The sequence below is a fragment of the Abramis brama genome (assembly GCF_963993115.1).
Source record: "Abramis brama genome assembly, chromosome: 25".
In the NCBI taxonomy this organism is placed as follows: domain Eukaryota; kingdom Metazoa; phylum Chordata; class Actinopteri; order Cypriniformes; family Leuciscidae; genus Abramis; species Abramis brama.
The window spans coordinates 16,627,671-16,653,814 of record NC_139987.1 but is presented as its reverse complement, the minus strand read 5'-3'; the positions used below and the strand labels follow the sequence as shown (position 1 = coordinate 16,653,814).

Sequence of the window (26,144 nt, the reverse complement as noted above, 5' to 3'; positions counted from 1 at the left end):
AGATTTTTCTTTTATGCTTGATGGCTAAAACAGGCCTGTTTCCAAGGCATATACTATTCCAGTAACAGCAACTGAGTGTAAATTGATGGACGACGTGCTAAATGGGTTAAAAACAGGCATAAGTGGCCACTGTTTCTATCGGTCAAAGAATCACTCAGCAAGCGTCCACTGAAATGACTTCTGCAGAATGATGTATTAGCACAGACTGCTTTCTGATCTCTCAACACATTTATCACAGATAGGTTCTCTGGTTTTTGCCGCATCTACCCAAAGTCTCACCAAGCAACAGAGCTGGATGCCTTGTGGTAAGATTAGGAGGTATCCATTTAAACAGCCCTGCAGATTGGGAAAGCAAGATAACGCACACACTGTCCCCTTACCCGTATCTCTGCTCAACATGAGAGCAACCAAACCGATTTGACAGCAAGCTCTTGAAGATTACCTTCACTCTCTATGAGCTCAGGTGTTCCAATTTCGGCAGAATTCCAGCCTTCAATATTCTGATTTTTATCAGCGCAGTGAGGAACTGTAACCACGGCGTGTCATCGGCAGGAACGACCGCTCACTCTTGTGTGCGCTAAAGCCATCAAGATGCGATTGCGTCCTATGCCGTCGCAACACGGTGACAGAATTATACACACGCCCACACAAGGCACATAAAAGTTAGAATGATCTAAGAGCACTTTAAATGAAGCTATGGTCAATTTTCTAAAGATTGCCATGTTATCACATTAAATGGATGGAGTCAAGCAGTACTGAATTCTTTTCAAAAGAGTGCTATTAGCTATTGTCCCTCTCAGCTTGTCATACAGTAAAACTGGTCTACGTGTTGTACGTGCACACCTCTCCTTTATCTTAACCGTTAGCCAGGAAGTGTATTGAAAATAAGCCAAAGGATATCCTTGGTTCCGTACATATTGTCCATCTAAACTCTTGCTAAAGTTACACAAAAAGTCATGTCTATGTTTTATAAATCTGGAATTGAAAATGCAATTGTGATAGTGCAAATCTTGTAGGTTCCATTCTTTCAGTACTTGTGCAGTCTATTGAGAAAATGCTAATTATAATAAAAGCTTTTAGCTATGCTAATGAGGTCATTTGCATGCGAACCATCAGGCCTCTGGGAATAGCAAAATTTCACCACACGGTAAGTTTCCGCAACACCCATTTCAGCGAAGACTTTAATCTAATTTTAAAAAGAAGGACACTTTGGAATTATTTCTAGATCTACCATATCCAAACAATCATTACCATAAATACAAAGGCAAGTGAAATTGCAGATAGATTGGATGAATGGCGAATGAAGATTCTGAATGTCTCAGACACAAAGGGTGTGTTCCAAATCACATACACACAATCACAGAATGCAAATTTTCTCTGAGAATTTCTCTGCATAACCTTTTAAATTTTGTAAAATTGTCGGGTGTACAAGCAGTGTGCACTTTGTGGAATACTATATTCTGTAATGCAATGTGCTGGATTTGACCTTCCATTTCATTAGTAACAATTAACAATGAACAATTTCATTGTTTTTTTGTTTTTTTTTCATACAATATAAATCAATGGGCTCCAAAACAACATTGGACCCCATTTACGTTCATTACATGGAAATAATCTTCCTTTGTGTTTCTCATAAGAGGAAAGCCAAACAGGTTTGTAAATGATGACCATGATTTTCATTTTTGGGTGAACTGTTTAAACCAAATGGAAAGCCATAATTTGAACATGTATGAGACACACGCAGAGAGAGATTTGAGCTCATGAATATCAGAGATGAATCCTCCACCTGTGGTTCCTACAGGTTAATGAGCAGTGCTGGGAAGCTGAGTCTCCCAAGCTGTTTTACACTGTTGTGTGTGTGTGTGTGTGTGTGTGTCTGTATGCAATAGCAGCGTGTTGCCTGAAGGTGTATAGCCCTGGGGTGTATGTTTGTATGTTGTAAATTCGTGTGTGTGTGTGGCCTGAGAACCTGGTCTGGAGTTTTCCGTCCCCACGCTAGGGTTCTGCTCCGACACACTGCCCTTTTCCCTTCTTCATTAATCAAACCCCATATCTCCATCCTTTTTCTTTCCCAGCGCACACTTGCACGCGCTCAGAACGCATTGCAAATCTACCCACGGAAGGACCTCTAATGTAGCAAATGTATTCAGGTGGGCCGCTTTTATATATTCACTTTGGAGAAGCCCTGACTCAGGACATTAAGATTCATGATATTTGGGCATTTGCGACACACGCGCACTGTTTAAAATTATTCATTGCATTCCCTGCAGCATCTGTGAATGACAAACTTCCACACAGGATACATAGAAAAAGCCAGGAAAATCTCAATCAGATACACTTTTGGCACCGGCACACGCTTGCTTTGAAGATCAACAATTCCTCAGTTTAGGCACAGAGGACAGTGCGGGAGTTTACAACGAAGTCTTTCGCTATTGATTCATACTAATTCATTTTACAGCTGTAGTGTGCCATTTTTGATGGTTAAATACTTTATATACAAGCTTAATATGCAGAGACAACTATAAGAAAGTCATTCGCAGGTTGATTCCCCTGAGAAGTATAGACACTGGTGTACTTTCAAAACATTGTTTGAGCCTGACCTGCCCAACAACAACAGCATTGATTCAACCAATGGCTTGGGTTTGGGGCGGGGCTCTCGCTTTTGATAGACGAAATTACTAATGAAAATGTTCATTTTTACGAACAATGTGCATCATAGTGATAATTACAATTTTAATTCAAACATACTGTTAACAAAAATATTACAGTAAAAAATAGCACTAATGTTAAATGTCCCGTATTATGCCCCTTTTCACAAGATGTAAAATAAGTCTATGATGTCCCCAGAGTGTGTATGTGAAGTTTCAGCTCAAAATACCCAACAGATCATTTTTTACAGCATGTTTAAATTGTCATATTTTGGGGCTCAGAAAAACGCGCTGTTTTAGTGTGTGCCCTTTAAATGCAAATAAGCTGCTGCTGGACGACCCAGGGGGCGGAGCTTCATGAGCTCGCGCTCAGTCTCTCAGGACAATTTCATCTCACGGAATGATGATAATATCAGAAACTCTCAGTAACAGTGTTCATTTCGAGTCGGACAATAATGCCTACAGAGTGAGAGTGCTGTATAGAGATGGAACAGGTATAGTTTAGTAGTTTAATTATGGTTATTATAACGTATTTGTCATCTGCTTGTATGTATCCATTATTTATTAATAGCCTACAAGTCTGCTGTCTGAATGATGATCAAACATATACTGATGAGTTTAATAAAGTTTATTGTACATCACACAAAAGATGAAGCGTCAGTTTTACTTCAGAAAATCACCGTAAGAGCTGAGTAAACACAGTAAGTTATAAGAAGTGCGCAAGTACATAAACGAATTTCGGTAGAGTTGAGGGAGCATTCCTGTGGGCGGAGGTTAGTCAAAAAACTGTTCTAGTGATGTCATTAAAGAAGGAAGTAGAGGGATATAGTCCAAACAGGCATTTCAATGTAGGCGACTTCTGTTAAATAAAATATCTCGCTTGGCATTGAACTTTGAGCTTTATAATTTTACAGATATTATTTATACTCTAACAAAAACATTACACACTAACTAAAGTTTGAAACATGGGATCACGAAGAACAGGACCTTTAACATGACAGAATACAATTGTTTCACATAGTCCAATCATAGTCACAAAGTTAAACTAGCATTCAAAATTTGGGGTCAGTTCAACATGGATTAGATACATCAAAAGTGACAGTAAAGACATTTAGGCTATAATGTTACAACTGTTTTTTTGTTTTGTTTTTTCAAATAAATTCTGTTCAAAATATCTATTCATCATATAATCCTAAAAAAGTATTATGGTTTCCAAAAATATCAAGTAGCACAACTCTTTTCAGCACTGATAAGATGTTTCTTGAGCACCAAATCAACATATTAGAAGGATCATGTGACACTGGAGACTGAAGTATTGGCTGTTTGAGAATTTAGCTTTGCCATCACAGTATAAATTGCATTTTAAATTGTAATATTTCACAATCCAGTTTTACTGTATTTTTGATCAAATGATTTCACTCTTTGAGTCACAGAGTCTTCTTTAAAAAAAACAAAAAACATTAAAACATCTTACCAACCTCGAACTTCTTAACTATATCATGTGCTAGTCAGTATGTATAACACATGTTTTTGTGGAGTAAAATTAGATACCACTTTAGTGAATCTGACAAAAAAAATATGAATATGACATGAAATATTGATTACATTTAAAGGTTAGTTTTGTCAAAAGACAAAAACTAGTGTACTGAGTCTATGTATATTTGGTTCGTGACACCAGTGGCACAGAAAACACTTCACCTACAGTGTAAATGAAACTATCTATGTAGTTGTTTTCGAAACGGCGTCCAGTGGCGTGCAGAAAGTGAAGATCTGTTGTTTCTTCAGTCTGCCAGCTTGCCTGGTAAACAGATATATAAAACACCCTCTTCCCAGATGTGAGGGCTAGCTGTGAGACGCAAGGGGAGACTATGCGGATGATGATGAATGGGGTCTATAAACCACGAACCACTTCCTCCTGTACTTCAGAGCTCACCTGTTTCTGCTTAACGTGGGAAAAAAAAACTGCTGCTCTTTCTCTGCACCGGCTCACACGCTGAGTCCTCCGTGGCCCGTCCACAAAGGATGTTTCCAACTAAGAGGAAGTCACACATCTTTGATCCTTCTGCATTGTGCACAAGGATGCGTGTCCCGGACCAAGAGATTCAATACATAGTCATTCCCCGCCATTTGTTTGTAGCTGATAGCAAGAGTAGTTGCAGATGTTTGGCTAGATGCCATGACACAATTGGAAATGCACAGTTAAAGCTGGAGTTTTTAAATATATATAAACTGTGTTAAGTACAAGTTAAGTAATGAATTATTAATGTTAATATAAACATACGGTAATGTTTAAGTCTTAATTTTTTTTTTTAATGATCTAAGCGCATGGCGCAAGCGCACTTAGGGCGTGTCCGAATCCACTTTTGCTAGTTTAACCCTCTGAGGTCGACAAACGCGCCGACGCGTTTTGCCGGATTTTCTCCACATTGTAGCACTATAAACTTAAATTACTCCATCATTTATGGTCATACAGAAAAAAGAAATATAAAAAAAGAATCTGTGATATTTCTCCTTTTGTATGTGTCCACTTACAATCAAATCAAAACATTGTGCTTTTGTAAAATAAAGAAAATAAACAGGGTGTGCTTTCTGCCTCTCCGTCGCGGTGAACTTTTTTTTCTTGAGCACGTCTATAAACTGAAACAAAACTCAGCGAATACTTGTCACACATTTATGAGCCATATACCTTTATAAACATTTAAGTGTGTACTTTTAAATGATCGGATTCAAAACGAAAACAAATATTCTCTGTTTAAGTAATTTGTATAAAACCAACAAGATGTCCAGCTTCTCAAACGCTTGCTCATTACAGTTAATTTGGCCACGCCTACTCGCGCAAAAGATATTCACATGCAAATCTCCACATGGAACGCGAACGCGCTCGTTACCTCAACAACAAAACACTTCACTTCACTTTTCGTCGAGTTTGAAAGACGTGCCTGAGCTTACATTGGATTTAGGCTACCTCAGAAGAAGAAGAACGCGATTTGAAGACAAGAAAGATAAGGTAAGAAATTCTTACATAGCCTAGTTTGTTATTGTTGCATAAATGTCACGTTGCAGCTGAACTGTTGCTAGATATATGGGGAATATTATAATATTTAGACCCGTGTTTACTGTGTTTGTGGATATCTGCTCAAACATAGATATGTTTATGGTAACCATAATGTTTTATATTTGAGAGTGATCGCGTTTGAATGTATCATATTTTGCAAGCGATCGCGTTTGAATGTATCATATTTTGCAAGCGATCGCGTTTGAATGTATCATATGTGTTTACTGTGTTTGTGGATATCTGCTCAAACATAGATATGTTTATGGTAACCATAATGTTTTATATTTGAGAGTGATCGCGTTTGAATGTATCATATTTTGCAAGCGATCGCGTTTGAATGTATCATATTTTGCAAGCGATCGCGTTTGAATGTATCATATTTTGGATGAAAGCAAAACGCACCAAACGGCTTCATGTTTTTATTATTATCTCATTTCATATCATCATAACGGATGGAAACATTTGAAGTAACATGATAATCAATATATTTTTCTCTAGCTTCTTTTGGAAGATTTATAGGCTGCTATAGGTTATTTATTGTTATTATTATTTTATCCGCACTGTGCATATACCTTATGCCTACAAGGCACAACAAACCTGGTGTTCATTATATTATATATCGTTGGAAACGTGTGTGTGTGTGTGTATTCTGTGAATTTTAAAAAGGAATTTTAAAAAGCAATTTTAACCAGAAAAATCTAATATTTATTTCCAAAATCGTGCAGGCCTTTCTCTTGATATCAGTATGTTCACTTTTTTTTTTTCAGGTCCCAGATGCCACTGAGGACTTCAACATTCACATGAGTCTCAGTACGTGAACATGGTAAAGTGAAAATCTTGGAAATGAAAGGTATGTACAATGTTTTTAGGAATGGCACAAAGGTCTCTGTCTTTGAAGTGCTTTTTTGGCATTTGTTGTGTATCTTTGGATTATGTTGTGTTGTAAATAAATCCAAACAATTTAAAAGCCATTATTTTTTAAATCTCCTCATTTACAGTATTGTGCAAGGTTGCTCAGAATGATAGGGGCCTGATAGCTCCTAATAGGGCCGTTAGGGGAGGTTCTTTGTCTTTCTCAGGTGAGAAAAGCTTACATATTAATGAGCTCTCGCATAAGGCTTTTTCACACAAAACACGTCGTAAAATTTTTAAATCAATATATTGTCTTATCTGAATGAGCAGTCAGGGTGATTTTCACATAGTTTTGCAGCAAATATTCTAGGCTACGTCATACAATTTTCAAAAGTCTTGTGAAGAAATAATCAGTATGGGTTTCATGGCCTTATTTCAGTGAGAATTTTTTTTTGTATTTTCAAAAACCACGCATAAATGTCATTATCTCAAAACTACAAACTTTTACATACATGCTGCTGATATATTATTGTAGCAGAGTTTGTGCTGAATACAGTGTAATTAGACTTTAGCCATGAAAATGTCACAAGTAACAGAAATAACCAGAAATGTCAGAGCATGTCAGAACACCTCCAGGGCCCAGAAAACAGCTCAGACCTCAGAGGGTTAACGACAGGAAAAATGGTTGGTTGTCCCTATTCTCTTAATGAGTAATGGGTTTGTTTTGAGCATAACGTGCAATAAACCAATCAGTGTCTCATCTCCCTTTCCCTTTAAAAGCCAGTTGCACTCGTGCCATGGCGGATTCGCTATTACATGGCGGAATTTGCAAGCATTGTGGCCCGCCTATAGGTGCATATTACTAACACGCTTTTTAAATAAACTAAAAATACTGCGCCATTGACTTTAGAGCAGGTTTTAGTTGGTAAATGGCGCAGTCTATTTCAGTTGCCTCAAAATAGCAACGCGCCAACAATGCGCCTGAACACACCTCGTTTTCAGACCAGCACGCCCATGGGTGCACAAGTGGGCGCAAATGCATTTGCTATTTAAACAACGTGGCGCAGAACGTAAAAATGATAACTGCGTCGGGCTGAAACTAGTAAAAAACACTTGCGTCGCGCCTGGCTGCTAACACTTACATGCTGACACAAAGAGTTTGTGACAATGACATGATAATTTCCCAATACTGCTGTAATTTCTTCATTTCAGTATATAGGCTACTTTCAGTTCACAAATTAGCATGCAGACTTTGTCATTACTAAACATCCTCTCCGACATTGTTCTATTAGCCTCGTCAGTAGCAGCTTTCTGTCAGGTGGCTGTGTTAATTATCAACTGATCAAACAGTCAAACGATTATGGGTGAGGGGTCTGGTGAAGCAGTATTGATGGGAAGAGGGCTAACATTCAAACTCTCCATTTTTCCCAGACACACACCAGACATGTTCAATACATCCCCACTTTACTTTCCATTTCCCCAGCCTTTAATGCTCTCCCTGCCAGCTGTAATTATGAGTTCAAATCAGGAAGTTACAGGCTGCTGCTTTGTATGACTTACAATTGCACATTTCTCATGAAACACTGTAATTTAAAAACTTCCTACTCTTTATGGCAATTAACTTGGTTCTATTCATTTCTGCTTTATCAAGAATATTGTTTTTTTAAACGCTCATGTTTTTTAGCTTTATCTTTTATGTAGTTTTATTATCTTTCTTGATGCACTTTTGAAAATATATTTGATAAAAAAATAAAAATCTAACTTTAAGTTATTTTTTGTTTGGTATAGGTATAAATTCTATTCAAATGATCATTTGTAGTTATATAAATGTTATTGTATAGTAATTTAAACTATGTTCTCTTTAAATTGGTGTCACTGCAATTCTACCAAGGCTTTAACAAACTCTAATGTATTATTAAACGGGAAAACACTCTTTATGAATGCACTAATACCCAAGAGAGCAATAGCTTCTGGTCATTCAAACTTTAAAGCAACTAACATACAGTATACAGACATACACTCCTGGGGCGGAAAAAAATGGACCAAGCCAAAAATGGCAAAATGGTTATTGGTCTTTTAATGGTCTTAACCATTTTAATCACAAATCACTGGTCAATAAATTAGCAAGAATTGCATAAATACTGTATAAAGGAACTTGCATGGAATAGCCTTCTCCAACTTCCAGGCAGCTTTTTACGGGAATAAGACTCAAACAGAGTCAAATCCTGATCTCTCATTCAAAGGTTTCATGTCTTTCTTATAGCTTCATGTGTTCTGCCTTACTACACACAAGGCTAAAAGTGCATGTCCAGACGTATACGCAGCTGTTCAGGAGCATGACGGGAAGAATTTCCGACTGTATATCAATGAACAGATCGATGTGTTTGTATCGACTGATGGATTGAAATCAATACCCAGTATGTTAAGTCAGAAGGTGTGATGATGTGTTTTAAAGAGCAGGCCAGAAGGCATAATCAGTGCACGCCCTTCGCCGGCAGAGACTTCGGAGGTTTCTTTGCTCATTATAAAGTGTGTGTGTGTCCATGTCTGCAAACACAGGTTTGTGGATAGAGCTGTTACCTAGTGTACACGGTGTGTATGCATTATTATTATGATGCTGCGGTGGGTACCACCCCACTCCAGGGACCAAGACTTGAGAGGCCCCCTTAAAATACCGTGCAATAATTGGAATTGCTTTATCTTTAGTCTCATCAATTAATGTGCAATTTTCCATTTAATTACCAACTCGCTCTCAAAATTTGTAATTAAAATGAGGCGAGATAACAGTGAAGATGCCTTTCGGCTGATAGCACTTGGAATGAGAACACAAGCGCGGTGTGTAATCAGTATACAAATCACACACACACAACGTTCTCAATTTGTATGATTTGGACGAGCTTCATAAAATATGCAACGCCAAGCTAGAATCTAATTTGTGCTTGGAAAATTCCTCACGTTTCCACGAAGTCCAACACGAAATGGTCCGAGTGCAGAGGTGCTGATGGTTTTTATGTGCTGATAACCCAAAACCCTGTGTGTGTGTGTGTGTGTGTGTTTGTGTGCGTGTGTGTGAGAGAGAGAGAGAGAGAGAGAGAGAGAGAGAGTGAGAGTGTGTGTGTGTGTTTATGAGATCTCCTTAAAATAGCTGCTTGGTTTGCTTTGGCCCCTTCCATTTTCCACATGCTCCTGCCAACCTGAAGATGAGCTGTGAGGAAAAAAAAAAAAAAGAAAAGATCTTTCCTGTTTTCCCGCACAAACTGTTGTCTGTCTGCTGTCTGAGGAAGGTTACATCCTGTCTGCCATCTGACAGACTTGGCTTCTGTACTGTATTCTGCTCTATGTCTCCTTGATTTTCCCACAATCCTCTTGACAATCCTCTTGTTCTGCTGTCCACAGAATTATTTACGCATGTGTGCTCATTTAAACATGATTCTGTATCTTTTAGATTTCAAGCTGTTAAGATATAGACAGAGCTAACAAGATGTTCTCAGGAGAGAAAATTACTATTTATAAAGCTCAGAAAGAACTTTATAGGTCACGTTTTAAATGAGTGATTTATGTCTCGTGTAATTACCGAATGGAGCAGAGGTCCCACCCACATTAACTCTGCAGATGTGATTGTACTGTTCTTTCAGAGTAATTATATATGATTTCTTATGTATTTTTAGTATTCTTTGCGATTGTTAGCTTCTGCTTGTTACATCTGTGGGCTGCTACTAAAAGCCTGGAGCTCAAAGGTGGGCTGAAGACCGTGAATTGGTGGGGTCAAACTGTCTGAAATGATCATTTTAATGATTCGGGTGTTATTTCATAAGTTTCCGTAACAAAAGACTCAACGAGTTTAACACTGAATATACTTTTATATGCTTCATGTGTTTGGATGGCACTAAATCTTATTTTGAATGCACTTAGACAGATGTGAAAAATAATATCCAACATTTAAAGATGTTGATGGTAACAGACAAGTGTATATATAACAAGAAAGCTAGGGTTGCAGTTATTCTTGCTTATTTATTTATGTCTTTAAGACTACTTTTTATCCGGTTTAGTTTCGAAAATCAACTCAAATTTCAAATATGACATTTCAAAATGTGAGCGAACGAAAACCTCCAGAATTATTGGTACCGACAAGTTAACATGGATCAGAAAGAGTAAAGAGCATTTGTGTGATACTTGATAATACTTGACTCAGAAACGGGGTTCAGGGGTCTTTGTGTGGTAACAAGGGGCCAATTATCTGTAGTCAGGGTTTCCCACAGTGCACCATCCCTGGGGTCCAGCCTTCTCTTGCTCAGTGTCAATTACTCTTCTGACAACAGAACTAACGAGCCACTGATTAGCCTGCTGGGGTCGTCATGTTTATCTCAGTAAAACACTAACTCATCATGTACCTGCACCTCAAGGTGCTTATTTTGTTTTCTGGACAGACGTAGGCTACTGCAAACTTAGATTGTGTTGGATTGTAAGACTCGCTCTGACTTGTTACTAATGCCTTAATGGATTCAGTAACATTATTCATATATATTATATAATTTATGCACTTCTTTTGTGTACAGAATTGCATTAAATGGACACTATGTATTTTATACTTTACATTTTCTGCCTTTAGGTTTGTAATTCAAAAGACTTCGATTACAAATAGTGTTTGTATGCAGATCTTGATTTAATCGCTGGCCTCAAAATGATTTTTTAGTTTAGTTTAAAAACAACTCAACATATGTATCAAAGTTTGTTTCAGTTTAAGTACAGCAGCACCTAGTGGTGGGTCCTGGAATTGTTTCAGTAAATAACTGAGGAAGTTATTTATTTATTTATAATTTGGTTGTCATTTTTGTATTACAGTATAGAATTAATTTCCTTTTGGTAAATATGCCAGTAGGTACAAATTTGGTCATACAACAACACTCTCAATAATCCTTTACGTCACTGTTGTTTCCTTCAGGGTCTCCATGTGAAGCTATCCCATGATGCAACATGTGTCCCCAGCACCAGCATTGACCATGATGGCCACACAGAGCGTCCCACCACCATCGTACCAGGAGAGCCAACAGGTCAGTCAACAAACAAACGACAATAAAAGAGGAAGGCTGTGACAAACTTTCTGTTTATTTGGGTAACCTATTTTTAAGAAAGGTTTTAATGTATTATTAAATACGTAGACCGACCTTAGATGTAGGTGCACCGTGCATAATCCAGTCCAGTTACAAAAGATGCACATACAGCTCATCCTTGAATGAAATAAAAAGCTTAAACCAGCCTAAGATAGTTTACTGGTGTAAGCTGGTTTAATATGGTCTCCCAGCCTGGCCATGCTGTTTAACTGCCCAAAACCACCAAAGCATAAAAAGCCTAACAAGACTGGGAGATGATAAGACCAACGAATCAGATCGTCTGTTGTTTCAAATCTCCAAATGTGGACGTCAGAAAGGTGCATCTGTGGTCCTGTACAACATTTAGTGTGAAATCTTCATTGTGCTTGTCCTGAGGTAATCAGAGGGACACAGAGCTAGATTTTTGTCCCAGAGTCCCCCTCTCCCTGTCCAGATGCTGTATCCCTCCGCCCTGAGGATTAGACGCTGGGGAAAAGAGAGCAGCGCGCTGGTGGAGACATGCAAATGAGAGCTAGTTAAGTGTGAAGAAGCTAATTTATTTCCTATTTGAGGCTGGGATTAAGACTTCCAGCTTCCTCCCTTAAAACATTTTTGTTCTGGGGAGGAAGACAGGAGGGGGCTTGCTTTCAAAGCTGCATCACAAAAGAGAAAAAAACAGGACAGGGAGAGATGGGAAAACGTAGAAAACAGGAGGGTTGTACTCTCTCTCCCACTAATGCATCCTAAACAGGGTATTTGTGCATCCTGACAATGTTTCGAATGCGGGGGCAAGACCTCTGCCCACCTCGACTGCCAGAGTTTTATTTGATGACTAGGTGGAACATATTCCTGCAGAAGGTGACCTACGGAAAAATTTAGGGGTCAAGTGCCTCAAATTAGATTCCAGATTTTAATGAGACCATATGCTGCAGCCGCTGACGTTCTTGCATTGTCAAGATGGGCAAACCAAGAGATTGCAGACACATTGGAAGTGCCTTCCTGAATATGTATGCTGAGAGGGTTTTTTTTTTTTTCTTCCTTACTAGCTTTTACCTCAAGTTTTTCTAGAACTTCATCTGGATGTGTGCCATTTTTCCTCCAATGCAGAAAAGATAACAAACCAGATTACTACATGCACATTTCCGCTCTTACAGCTATAAAAGCTAAAAAAGGGAAAGCGTTAATAAACTAAATCTGATAAGACGACAGTGCCTGGCTGTGAGCCACCAATAACATGCACATGAGCAAGATGAGGTTGAACAGCATGTTTGGCTCATCAGTGTGGAGAGGGTAAAAGCAGAATGGGTTGCATGCATGCTCTTTAAACGCATGTTATTTAGTTTTATTTATGTTTGTCAGGAATTATCAGCTGTTATTTCTTATGCATTATAATTCTGTAAAGAAAACTGAATTTGATTAAAAAGAGAATCTGATTGGTGTCCAACATTGTACAGTAAACCTAATCTTAAAGGTGTCACGGTTCTGTTAGTTTGGGTTTTTTGTGTTTCTGCCTGAGTTAGTCTTTTGTTGTCTTGGTCACTCATTATGTTCAGCTGCGCACTCATTATCTCCCTCATTATCACATGTGCTTCATTTCAGTTCTGTTTGTGTTTCATTGTCGGGTATCGTCTATGTTACGTGTGGTGTGTGTATCACTCTCTCTGTTTGGATTTACCTTTCTGCCTTTGGATTTATTAAAAGACTGCATTCTCTCTTCATCATCGTGTTCAAATTTGATCATCTACACAGCGTTGTGACAAAATGAATAGTTTAATATTTTTTTAATAGTTTAATTGTCATATTTACTGGCATGACATACCAATCCTGCATGATTTTTCTTTCTTTAGTGGAACACAAAAGGGGAAATTGTTTTTGGTTGCCAAACAACATCATAGTTTTACCACATTAAAATCAGTTGTAGTTGAATTTGTAGTTAGAACTATACGTTTTATGTAATATATATGTACGTTTTATGGTTTAGTTTGGTACTGTTTTTAACTGTTGTGTAATACACTTATATCATGGAAAAGTTTATTTATTTCCATAATTCCATTCAAAACGTTAAACTTCCATAGATTATAGATTCAGGGCCCACAACTTAAACAATTTCAAGTATTCAGTTGTTTATTTGTACATAATTTGGGCTTCCAGCTCATAAAACCCACAAAAACAGGATTTCAAAAAATTAGAATATTACATGAAATCACACAGTAATTACACAGTGATACCATGGTCATTGAACCAGGTATTGGTTCTTTTGGCAGTGTGGGCAGGTGCAAATCCTGCTGGAAAATGTAGGAAGCATGAAGTGCTCTGAAAATGTCCTGGTAGACGGCTGCGTTGACTCTGGATTTAATAAAGCACAGTGGACCAAAGTCCTCTTTTCTGATGAGAGCAAATTTTGCATCTCATTTGGAAACCAAGGTCCCATAGTCTGGAGGAAGAATGGAGAGGCACACAATCCAAGATGCTTGAAGTCCAGTGTGAAGTTTCCACAGTCTGTGTTGGTTTGGGGAGCCATGTCATCGGCTGGTGTTGGTCCACTGTGCTGTCCACTCAACGCAGCCGTCTACCAGGACATTTTCAGAGCACTTCATGCTTCCTTCAGCAGACAAGCTTTATGGAGATGCTGACTTCATTTTCCAGCAGGATTTGCACCTGCCCACACTGCCAAAAGAACCAAAACCTGGTTCAATGACCATGGCTACATTGATACAATATTGATTAACAGGATAATAATGATTTAATTAATAATGCAAACAGAATTCAAAAAGTCGAACTCTAAAAAGACAATTGTGTCATTGTTCAGCTTAAGTCAGTTCAGTTTTGATTCAGTTCAGTTCAATAACTGTGTAAAGTTAATACATTATTGTAATTGAAGTATGTTCAATTCAGCTATAAAGCAGCTCTGCAGAAAACAGTGATGCAGGGTTCCAGACTGCGACCATTTTTTGAGAATGTGCGAGTTAAAGTTTTATGTGGTCGCATTTGTGCGAGTGCATGGTCATTAAATTCACGCATGAATTTTCCTGCATTGAACTTGTTTTAGCACCCGCCAAAGTGAATTTTTGTCCCGCCAAAGTCTTATTTGATCGGTGAGTAATGTAGATGAACTGCTGCGCTTGTGACAGAGCGCATGTTTAACTGAAAGAACGAGCAGAGAGAGAGACCCGGTCGCGCGCGCACACTCTCTCTCTCTTCGGAGCCAGGCGAAAGTGAAACAAGACTTCACCGTCTCCAAACTAAGCGCTGTCTTGCTCTCTCTCCCTCGCACATATTAATCAAAATAAATCGACACGATGGTAAAAGGTCGGAAAACCAAAGTTCCATGTGGAGCATTCGGAGATTTTTTTTTCCCCTGAATTACCGCTGGGTGTGAATTGTGCTAAATAAGTTGCCTTATCTTCTCTTAAAAGCGTTCCGGACATTCAGCTGACATAAAACAACACTTTACTTAAACGAAAAAAAACTATCCAGTGATGAAATGTTTTCTGTGTTGACACAAATCTTGGATGTCCATGTCCTTCTGCTGGGATAATCACACAATGCGCATGACACGTCCAATTCGCGAACTAATGACTCATTTGAACCGATTCATTTTAATGAATGGTTAAAACAACGGATCTTTCCAACAGTGAACTCAGGAGACGTCTGAATCGGTGTATAACTAATCAGTAACACTTTACAATAAGGTTCTATTTATTACATAAATTACATAAAAAGTACAGTTTGCTTACTCAAGCTTAAGATTTAAAATAAATAAAACCACTTGTTTTTTTGAAAAGCATATGACTACATTTTTCCACACAGTGCTATCAAGAATCGATAAGAGAATCGGATCGATAAGCAGAATCGTCAGTGGCATTATTATTGATAATATCTTATCAATTCCCATCCCTATGTGAAGACAGTAAAATTATAATCAAACATTAAAGAACATACATGTTTTTTTAATAGTTTTTTTGAGAGTTAAAAGATTAAAACATTTTGCTAACATGAGGTCTTGTGTCACTGTCAGTCTTTTTACATCAGTGCAAAATTAGGGTATGCAGATTAAGACCACTATTCATCAGCATGCATTGATTAATCCCATGGCATGTAGCAAAAAAAAAAGAAAAAAAAGGTGCGACCAAATCATATGCTGGTGCGACCAACTGAGAAAGTTGGTAGCACCAGTGCAACCAGTGGAAAAGTTAGTCTGGAGCCCTGTGATGTGTTTTCTGCAGTGGTCCAAATGAAAATGTTTGAGTGTAATATGGTCAGAATATTCTGCAGTTCTTCTGATTTTCTGTATTGTGTATTTTTCAGATGACAGGCACTACGCAGCAAAACTCGAAGGCCCAGCATGTCCACCTCTCTGCAGGCTCAGCGGCTGGGGCCGCCCCGGTCAGCGTGACGCTCGACCCTCAAGCCCAACTGGAGTCAGACAAACGAGCCGTTTACAGGTGAGTGTTGTGCAATAGTGCAACTTCTTATTAAGGACATCATTTATAAGAAAATCAAGATTTTTACTTTCTCTGAAGAAAATGTGAGTAGTGCTTGTATGATGCAATGATGGGCAACACGATGCAATGATGTTTTTGGATGGCATACACTGCCATTAGAAAGTTTAACGTTGCTAAGATTTTTTAAATGTCTTTGAAAGACATTTCTTATGCTCACCAAGGATTCCTGTTTTATATAATAAAATATACAGTAAAAACAGTAATATTGTGAAATACTATTACAATTTTAAATAACTGTTTTCTATTTGAATATATATATATATATATTCATTTTGCTAACATGAGGTCTTGTGTCACTGTCAGTCTTTTTACATCAGTGCAAAATTAGGGTATGCAGATTAAGACCACTATTCATCAGCATGCATTGATTAATCCCATGGCATGTAGCAAAAAAAAAGAATATGTATATATATATACAAAAAATGTTTTATGGCAAATCTGATTTTTCAGCATCCAATACTCCAGTCTTCAGTGTCACATGATCCTTCAGAAATCAGTTTGCTGATTTGGTTCTTATTATGAATGTTGAAAATTATTTTGCTGCTTAATATTTTTGTGGAAACCATTCTATATTTTATTCAAGATTAATTTATGAATGGAAAGTTCAAAAGAACACCATTTATTTGAAAAATAAATAATTTGTAGCATTATAAATGTTTATTCTATTTAACATGTTCTACTCTATCTCTAAATGATTTTCTGTGTCCTTGCTGAATACAAGTCTTTCTTTCTTTCTTTCTTTCTTTCTTTCTTTCTTTCTTTCTTTCTTTCTTTCTTTCTTTCTTTCTTTCTTTCTTTCAAAACAAAAAAATCATATTGACCCCAAACTTTTCAACAGTAATGTGTGTAATATTTAACAAAGTATGAAAGTTTTTGTGTTCCTTTATTTTTCCAGTGAATATTATATAGGTACCTGTACGCCATTGTTCCCATCAGATATAAATCATGCAGTTTTATAGTTATTTGAAACCCTCATAACATATTGATATAAATACAAGCATACAGACTAGACACTTGATTTGGATAGCAACACGCCTGCATAAGTCATATTTTTCTCGTTTATTCATGAAGTAAATAATACATGGCGCACTGACACTTTAAATACTTAAAAACTCATTCCCAATTCTCCCCTTCCCGGTTGATCACATCGCGGCTGTTTGCGAGCCGCATGCATATCGTAGCATCACCGGGTCCTGTGTGAAGGCAGCCGCGAGGGCTCGTTCGACCGGCTCTGCGCTGGCTATGATTAGCGGTGTCTCGCGGCGGCGTGGCAGAGGCCCGTGGTTTGACGCTAACCCCTGAGGCAGGTCTGTGAAGGCCTGGGCAGGCCTGGGGCTCAGTCTCTCAGCTCCTCAGAGAGAGAAAACTGCCTTTGATGTGAGCAGCCAGCCGGAGGCGGCCTGCAGGCGGTGTGAAAATAAAGCCTAGACTCAGCCTACATTCACACTACGTACACAAACACACACATAGTGTCTGCTCCTACTTCCCTCTCGTTCCTAGTCACATATACTCAGCTTCTCACTCACCGTATATATCTCACCACCTCCTCTCTCTCTCGCACACACAGACTTCTGGTTTCATCCTACATGACACATCTTAAGTGCTCTTAATATTCAAAGGCGCAACAGAGAGCCATCACTTATAACTTGTTTTGATCCTTATCCGGCACAATGAAAACGCACAGGTGAAATAGAAACCAAAGAGAATTTGTATTAGACCTGATGTCTAGTACTGTTAGGTGTATAATGCATTTTGTGTAAACATATACAGAAAGTATACTATGCAAAAAAGAATGATACAAATAAGGAATAAGAAATGTAATGTTTATCAGATAATACATTTTTGCTACTTAAATAATAGGGATTTATTTAGATATTTCATTATATGTTTCATTATTCCTCATTTATAAGTCATTTTACATACAGTATATCTGCTAAATGAAAAATAAATGTAAAATATGGATGCAAATATATGTATTGTAATTACTCATAATTGCCCAGTCAATCTCTTAAATTCAGGACATACATTTTTATTGGCCAAGTAACCGTGTACATGCTGAGGCACAACAGAAAAGGATTGCTGGCAGTGTCATGGTTGTGGGTTTGATTCCCAGAAAAACATACTTATAAAATGTATACATAAATATAAGTAGCCCCCAAAAATGCATTATGTTTACTATATGCACTACTGTTCAAAAGTTTGGGGTGAAATTAATTTGTTTTGAAATTAAGAAATTAATACTTTTATCCAGAAAGGATGCAGTAAATTGATCATTGTAACAAAAAATATAAATATTTCAAATAAATGTTGTTCTTTTGATCTTTATATTCATCAAAGAACCATGAAAAAGTGTAGCACAGTTTCCACCAAAACAATATTAAGCAGCATAACTGTTTTTAACATTTGTTAATAATAAAAAACAAAACAAATCAGCATATTAGAATAATTTCTGAACGATCATGTGACACTGAAGACTGGAGTAATGATCACAGGAATAAATTTCAATAAAAATTTTTTTTATATATAATATATATAATATAATATATATAATAACTGATATTTGGAACTTTTAATAAATTATTCATGTTATAAGTTTTTATTTATTTTTTTAAGAGGTAGCAAAACTAAATTTAGTGGCATCATTGAGTTATGTTGTATAATGACTTGTGTAAAAGGATTTGCACAATCAAAAATGAGGAAGAATGGAGCAGCATATGCTCTTTCGGGACAGTGATTCCTTTTTTCTTTTCCATTTTTGTTAAAAATAAAATCCCCATTAACTAAAAAAAAAACTTGTTCAGATTGTGAAACAATTTTTTTCTTTCTTTTTGTTTAAACAAAACTTCCAAATGACAAGAAAAGCTTGTGCAATACTATCTGACAATTAAATGGAACATATTATTATTTTTTTACTGATCTTTGATAATATACTTTAAATACAGCATTGTTGAGCATTAAAACATTTTCCCGACCCCTAACTTTGTTATGCAGAGTATAAAGCAACATGCATCTCACCTCCCAAACTATTATGGGCACTTAACAGAGCAAAAAAATAATAATTCATAGCTGTTTGTTTATACTACGTCCTCATGTATTGTTTTGATTCAATTTGGCAGGTTGGTGTTTATTTCCGCACCTTTCGTTTCTCTAATTGCCAGTATTGCGAGTTTGAGTTGTTGAGTCTATGCTCTGGCATGTGTTGCTTAATTATTAACAGTAGAATAAATGTGCGATACAGTAATTATCTTAACGAGTTACTGCACTCTCTTTTAAAGCATCCGAGACCTTCTCTTCTTATTAGAAACGAGGCAGGGGGTCTCTTTCCTGTGGGGTACTTGCGACATATCCAAAATTAGCTCCAATAAAATTCAGGAGATGAAATTGTAATATGTATCCAAAGAAGTTCCTGAGGGTGTAAAATTCAGCACTCTTCCACAAAGATAAAAGCAAAATGGAAAGGAAACTCAGGTGGGAAGTCAGAGAGTTTCATGAGTGTGCCAAACAAAGAAACCCAGCAAATATTTTTATCACCGAAAGATTTAATCCTTCAAAATTAGACATTTCTTTGAAAATCTGTTTTGTGTGTACAGAATGCGTCGCACCTCTCAACATCCATATTTTGAAGTATTTATGTTTATGTATAGTGTCCAGACCCCCATAGGTGTGCTTATATTAGGTTATTGAAACATCTGAATGGGGTTTATGTGTTTCTTTCCCCTCTCGCCATGACTCAGACTGGCGGGTGCTGAGTGGATTTGCATTGATACTGGATTTCAGTCTTGTGGTGCACAGTCATGCTGTCTTCATTGAGCTCCAGTGGATCAGGGGTGTCATAGACTGATGGAAGAGAGAGAATGAGGGAGGAAATAGAAAACAGAAAAGGAAAAGGAAATTAGAGAGTTGGAGAACAGCTTTAGAAGACCCAGCAGTGGCAGCAGCGCATATCAGTCCCAACAGGAGTGCTTTTAATTTGACAGCCAGAGAGGAAATGGTGAGCCAGTTCTCCCCAGCCGCTGTAATGCACCATAAATTCTGTTTACATTCGCTGTTGGGGAGCTCTTGCAGTCATTTGGTGCCCAACATCTTAACGACTCTCTCTCTCTTACTAATGGTGCTGCGATTTCTATACCACCCAGAGTAAGTCATCTTATCCAAGCCATAGATTTATCCTGAGAGCGAGTCAGTCCTAAATCATGAGCATCAGGCTAAAGCCGGTCTTAGTCTACAGGAGTTTTTAAATCTTAACCGATTGTGAAATCCGGTTGTATCACGCACATAAGAAGAATATTCACCCATTTTCTTCTTTCAAATCTCAAACCTACACACACTACAATATTTGAAAGTCACACAACTAGTCACACAACAAGATATTCTTAGGATTATCATGCAAGATTTAGCATGTGATCTCACGGGGAACCGGATGTAAACGAAATGGATACTGTGTCGCAGCAACTTGCTGTAGACATTATATGAGGAGACATTATAAAGGCAGTCGTGTTCAACCAGCCGTTCCTCCATCTCCATTGTCCACCAGACCTGTACAGCTGCTTGTTGTTTCACAGTCGCCATTTCAAAAGTTCTGTCACATCCTTCTCCTTGTAGACTTGTCTCTCGTTGGCTATTGTAGAAGTACTGACTTAATCACAGTCGTAATCATCCCGATTTAAAATCCTAAATATCAAACATGTTTGATATTGTCGACCCCAATGTGTCCACGAGCAGATCGAGAGGTTAAAGATTTGACCTGTAAATGCCTCACATTACCAGATAATCTGGGTCAAACATCGGAACGACCGATGCCCTGCACACGATTTTTTCACTGTATGTCGGGAGAGGTAAATCGGCCATAAATCAGCCTGAAACTCCTGTAGTCTGAGCCCGGCTTAAAGGATGTATTTTTTTAGATTGTTACTGGCAGATTATGGTAAATAGAACTCAAAGTATCTCAGGAAATCTCTGAGGGCACATTTATATCCGAGTAAGATTTTGTTCCTCAATTTAAAACCGTAGACGTCGAGTTTTATTCCATTTTATCCTTTCTTGTGTCTCCAGGGTGCACAGTGTTCTGAACTTCACAGACTGACTGTCTGAAGATCGAACCCAATCTGATTGTCTGAAGATTGAACGTGTGTGTTCGTGTTAGCAAGAGCTAGTAATGTCTTTGAATGAATCTAATACTTGTTAGCTGTGCTTGCTAAGGAAATGTTATTGCTCAGGGTTAGAGGACTGCTCAAATCTCTATATCTTTTGGATATTATTTCATAGAGACTTGGCAACCACATAGCAACAGTCTAAAACCCCAATTTGACCATACTAGCAGCTACACACAGTAGTAATGCCCTAACAACCACTCAGATCACCATAGCAACTCTATAAACAACTCAAAACACCCTAGCAACTACAGTACATTGCAACACCCTTCACAACTTCCAGGCTAGCCTAGCAATGCATACAGTAGCAGTGCCCTAGAAACCATGCAAAACACCCTAGCAACCACATAAAAAAAAAATACTTTACTTAAAAAAATACTTAACAACTGTATAGCAACACCCTGGCAACCACATACCAACCCCCTAGCAATTACCCAGAATGCCATAGCAACAGACTAGAAACCACTCACAACAACCTAGCAACTACATAGCAACACCTTACAAATCACTCAGACCAGCCTAGAAACCACATACACTAGCAGTGCCCTAGCAACCATTCAAACTGGTTTGAGAGAGCTATATAACAACAGGTTTAACAACTGTATAGCAAAACCCTACAAATCACCCTGACCAGCCATAGCAATGCCCTAGAAACTACCTAGAAACACCCCAACAACTGTATAGCAAAACCCTACAAATCACCCTGACCAGCCATCGCCCTAGAAACTAACGAATTTTACGAGGTGGCTAATTCTTACGAATTCATGCGACCTCACTTGTACGAATTATTACGATTTTTGCTAAATCGTACATATTTTATGAGTTGCCCAATTCGTATGAATTCCTGACCTGGCCCCTAAACCTACCCATCATGTGGGTTTAGACAATTCGTACGAATTAGCCACCATTTAATCATTCGTACGAATTGGTTGTGAGATAGCGTTGGCAAAACCCTACAAATCACCCTGACCAGCCATAGCAACGCCCTAGACACTACCCAGAACACCCTAGCAACTGTACAGTAAAATCAGTTGCACTTTATTTTACAGTTTACGTGTATTTACAGTGTACTTACCTTTGCATTGTTAAGTACTGCTCATGCATTATTCATAGCAGGTTAAAAACCTATGATTGCTTTGCATCTCTGTATTTATTAACCTCTATATTAGCACCTATGGTCCAATGAAAAGACCCGGCTGTGTATAACTAGTGATGTCCGGTTCGTGAACGAATCATTCTTTTGAACCGGTTCTTATAGTGAACCGGTCGAACCAATACACTAAAATCGGACTGAATCGTTCAAAACAGTTCGCGTCTTGAGTCAGCGCTGATCCATAAGTTGCTAAAGTTACTCACTTTCAGACATGCCTGACAGTCCCTCTGACTCGAAATAAACCAATATCCCGGAGTACATTTTACTCCAATAAATCCAACAGTTCACTGAAATGAGATATGTGATGAGCACGAGCAGCTGATACTGAGCATGCGCGTACTACTGAATGTACAGGCACAGCGGTTCTCGGATCACCAGTACAGAACCGATAACCAATGAGCTGGAGATACTGAGCATGCGTGATAGCACCGTCTCTGAACCGAACTTTCACTTGAACTGCATGCTGTGCTGATACATGAGTAGGGTTGTTCCGATTCCGATACTAGTATCGGAAATGCCGCCGATACCAATAAAAATTCTGGCATCGGTATCGGCGAGTACATCTACCCATGTACCGATCCGATACCATTTTATTAAACAATACCTAGTTATGCACGCTAGCTTTGCTTTACGCTGCAAATCGGAGACCAATTCTTCTTCGCTGCTCTAAACAGTGATTGCTTGTGGCAACACAGGAAGTTGTGCTGTTGCCACAAGCAATCACTGTTTAGAGCAGCGAAGAAGAAATTAAAACGCAAATTTTCAAATGTAGGCGCGCGGCAAGCGCATAATGTAAGAGACGCTGGCGCCCAACATCAAATGGCAAACGTAATGAAAACGGAACAAAACTGCGCTACTTGTTATTTTGTGCTTCACGGACCATTAAACAGTTTGGACCAATGCAGCGCGAGCCGATCTTGATCAAGCTAACTGTTACACTGTTGCTACACAGCGCTAAGAGATCCAGTACAGAAAACATTTGAATTGGCCACAGAAGTAATAACATCGCTGCGAGATCTAGTGAGAAGCATTCACATTCTCCGTTATTAACGGATCAAACAACGCTGATGTGGAAACCAGGAACATTGTGCTTTCAAGTAACGTTACGTTGGTTTTATTTTGACATTATGAATAAAATTGCTGCCCTCAAATGTTAATCTGAAATAAAATAAACCTTTGTTTATAACTAACGTTACTACAATATTACATTTCATTTTTTTTATAAGGAGCTGTTTTTGTTTTATATGTCAAGTATAGCTCCATCATTGCTCAAAGTAAAAAATGATCATACTTTATGATGTTAGTTTTAATAAAAAATAAAAAATGTAAATCAAGGAAATTTCTCTGCCATTTCTTTCTTTTTGCTGTATTGAAAACGTACCGAACCGTGACACCAGTGTATCGTATTGAACCGAACCGTGAATTTTGTGGACCGTTACAACCCTATTTTTTCATATATCATTTTTTAGATTCCTAGATTTATTTGTTGCACTTTTTTATACAGTTATATTGTAAAACTAAAATACCTTTTATAAAATAATTCTATCAATTCATACAGGGCTAGTATGAATTGCAGCTGTATAGATACACACCCAGGTATCGGATTAGTACTCGGTATCGGCCGATACCCTGAGTCCAGGTATCGGAATCGGTATCGGGAAGGAAAAAAGGGTATCGGAACATCTCTATACATGAGCACGGGTGAACCGATGACTTAAATGAGGGGGCGAATTAGGCGAAATGTACGTTTATTTAATAACAAATAAAATCAAATTGATGAAGACCAGTTTATTCACTTATATCTTTAAGACATGCAAAACATCCGCGTTTGCACATCGCCTGCACAGGGTTCATTTGCAAGACGTAAATGTAAGAAACTTATCCAAGATGATTATGACAATGATTATTATAATTTAACTGAAGTTATAATTAAAAATGCCTTTATTTTAATGTATTTTTATCCGCCGGGATGATAGAATTGACGTCATTACGTGAGGATGTAAAAGAGCTGGTGAACCGTTTTTTTGAACCGGTTCATTGAAACGAACTGTCCGAAAGAACCGGTTCGCGGAAAAGAACCGAACTACCCATCACTATGTATAACAACAGGCCGCAGCTACCCTTTACCCTGCAGGTGAAAGAGAGAGAGAGAGAGGGGAAAACAGTTGAAAAAGAGCAGCGCCACTCATTGAAATGCAGCAGTAGGGGTCCCATATAAACCCTGATGGCGAGTGGTATGTTTGTGTGTGCGCACCCCCAATACAGGTTGAGCTCCAGACATGCAGCCTGGAGGAGGGAGTGTGTGTTCATGTGAACGTGTGTGTGTGTGTGTGTGTGTGTGTGTGTGTGTGTGTGTGAGGAGCGGTCTCAGCGTGGGAGCACCCCAGACTGGGTTTAATAAAGCCAGCAGCCACTGGCTCGCCCTGATTAGGATGGCAAACATACTGGGTGAGCACACAGAGAGCACACCCCCATCTCCCCAGCAGCCCGTGGGTGGCCCACCACGATACCAAAACAAATGCAGCTAGAGCTAGCATGAAAATGTGTCCAGCTTTAGTTTTGGACTCGGAATTGCTTTGATGTGCTTTTTTTTGTTTCTTGGAAAAGATTTATTTATTTGCTATTTACTTATTTTTTTAATCTTCGAGGGCTTAAATCTTTGAAACCTCTATGCTAAAATATTGAGCTTGGTATCAAAAAACAGGTATAAGCCCAATTAGACTAAGCCGTAAATGTCTCATTAGCTAAGACGATGAAATCCATTCATTGAATGGAAATAAAAACGCCATATCCGACTTTAATCATCAGTTCGCAGGGTCAGTTCTGCTGACTCTTACCTCAGTAAATGACACTTTTATGGGTTAATAGTTCCCCAACTGCATTCATCCTGAGACCTCTGCACTGCAGATAACGTCTCACTGTTCTGGCACGTTACCAGCTCTAGGTGCCTCATGATGTTTGAGGAGGTACAGACGCAGTGCTATATAAGATGACTGTATCAACATACGTTAGCAGGATTACAGGATTTGTAAATCTGGCTATATAAATGTAGCGTTTATTTTTTTAAAGTCTGGAGTTTGTGAGACTTCATTAACGATTCATTTGATTTATAGCACCTGGTCATAAGAGTCAGCGGAAGAGTTCAGCAACTCAATTATTATTAGACAACTCGATTGACTGATTCATTTCATTATAAGCTGCTCATACGAATCATTGTGAACTTAATTACTTTAGTTTTTATGCTTAGCCACCGAAGAGCAAAAGATGCAAAAAAAAAAAAAGACACGTCATGATTTTTATTATCTAATGAGAGGTCTAAAATGGCTAACGTTTGGTTTTTCTTTTTTCATTAAAACCACCTTTTCAAAAGAGTCATTTGTTTGTGAATCAGACTACTGGTGTGTTTGTTTTTGCAAATTTATAATTTTAAACCAACATTAATTATGCAGTTCTCTGTATATTTTGAGGCCATACAGTTCAGTAAATAAGTGAGATGTTAATTCAATTTCCACTCACAGATTCAGCGATTCAATTAGTCAACTTTGGAGTTTGTCAGTCTTTTTTACTAATTCATTTCATTATAAAATCCTGCTCATACGAATCATTTGTTTGTGAATTGAATTACACTAGTTTGTTTTTATGCTTAGCCATCAAAAGCAGAATATGCAAAAGAAAGACGTCATGATTTGGA

The 26,144-nt window shown here is 38.0% G+C and overlaps 1 protein-coding gene across 2 annotated transcripts in view; it reads left to right on the top strand.

Annotated features, from left to right (window-relative positions):
• Positions 1 to 26,144, top strand: part of LOC311076668 (homeobox protein PKNOX2-like) — a 77,307-nt gene that overhangs the window by 37,153 nt on the left and 14,010 nt on the right. For both annotated transcript variants that reach the window (XM_084105038.1, XM_084105039.1), the window contains exons 3-4: positions 11,498 to 11,606; positions 15,954 to 16,090. In XM_084105038.1, the coding sequence (XP_083961164.1) occupies positions 11,520 to 11,606; positions 15,954 to 16,090 (224 nt within the window). In that variant the 5' untranslated portion in view covers positions 11,498 to 11,519. The remainder of the gene's footprint in view (positions 1 to 11,497; positions 11,607 to 15,953; positions 16,091 to 26,144) is intronic.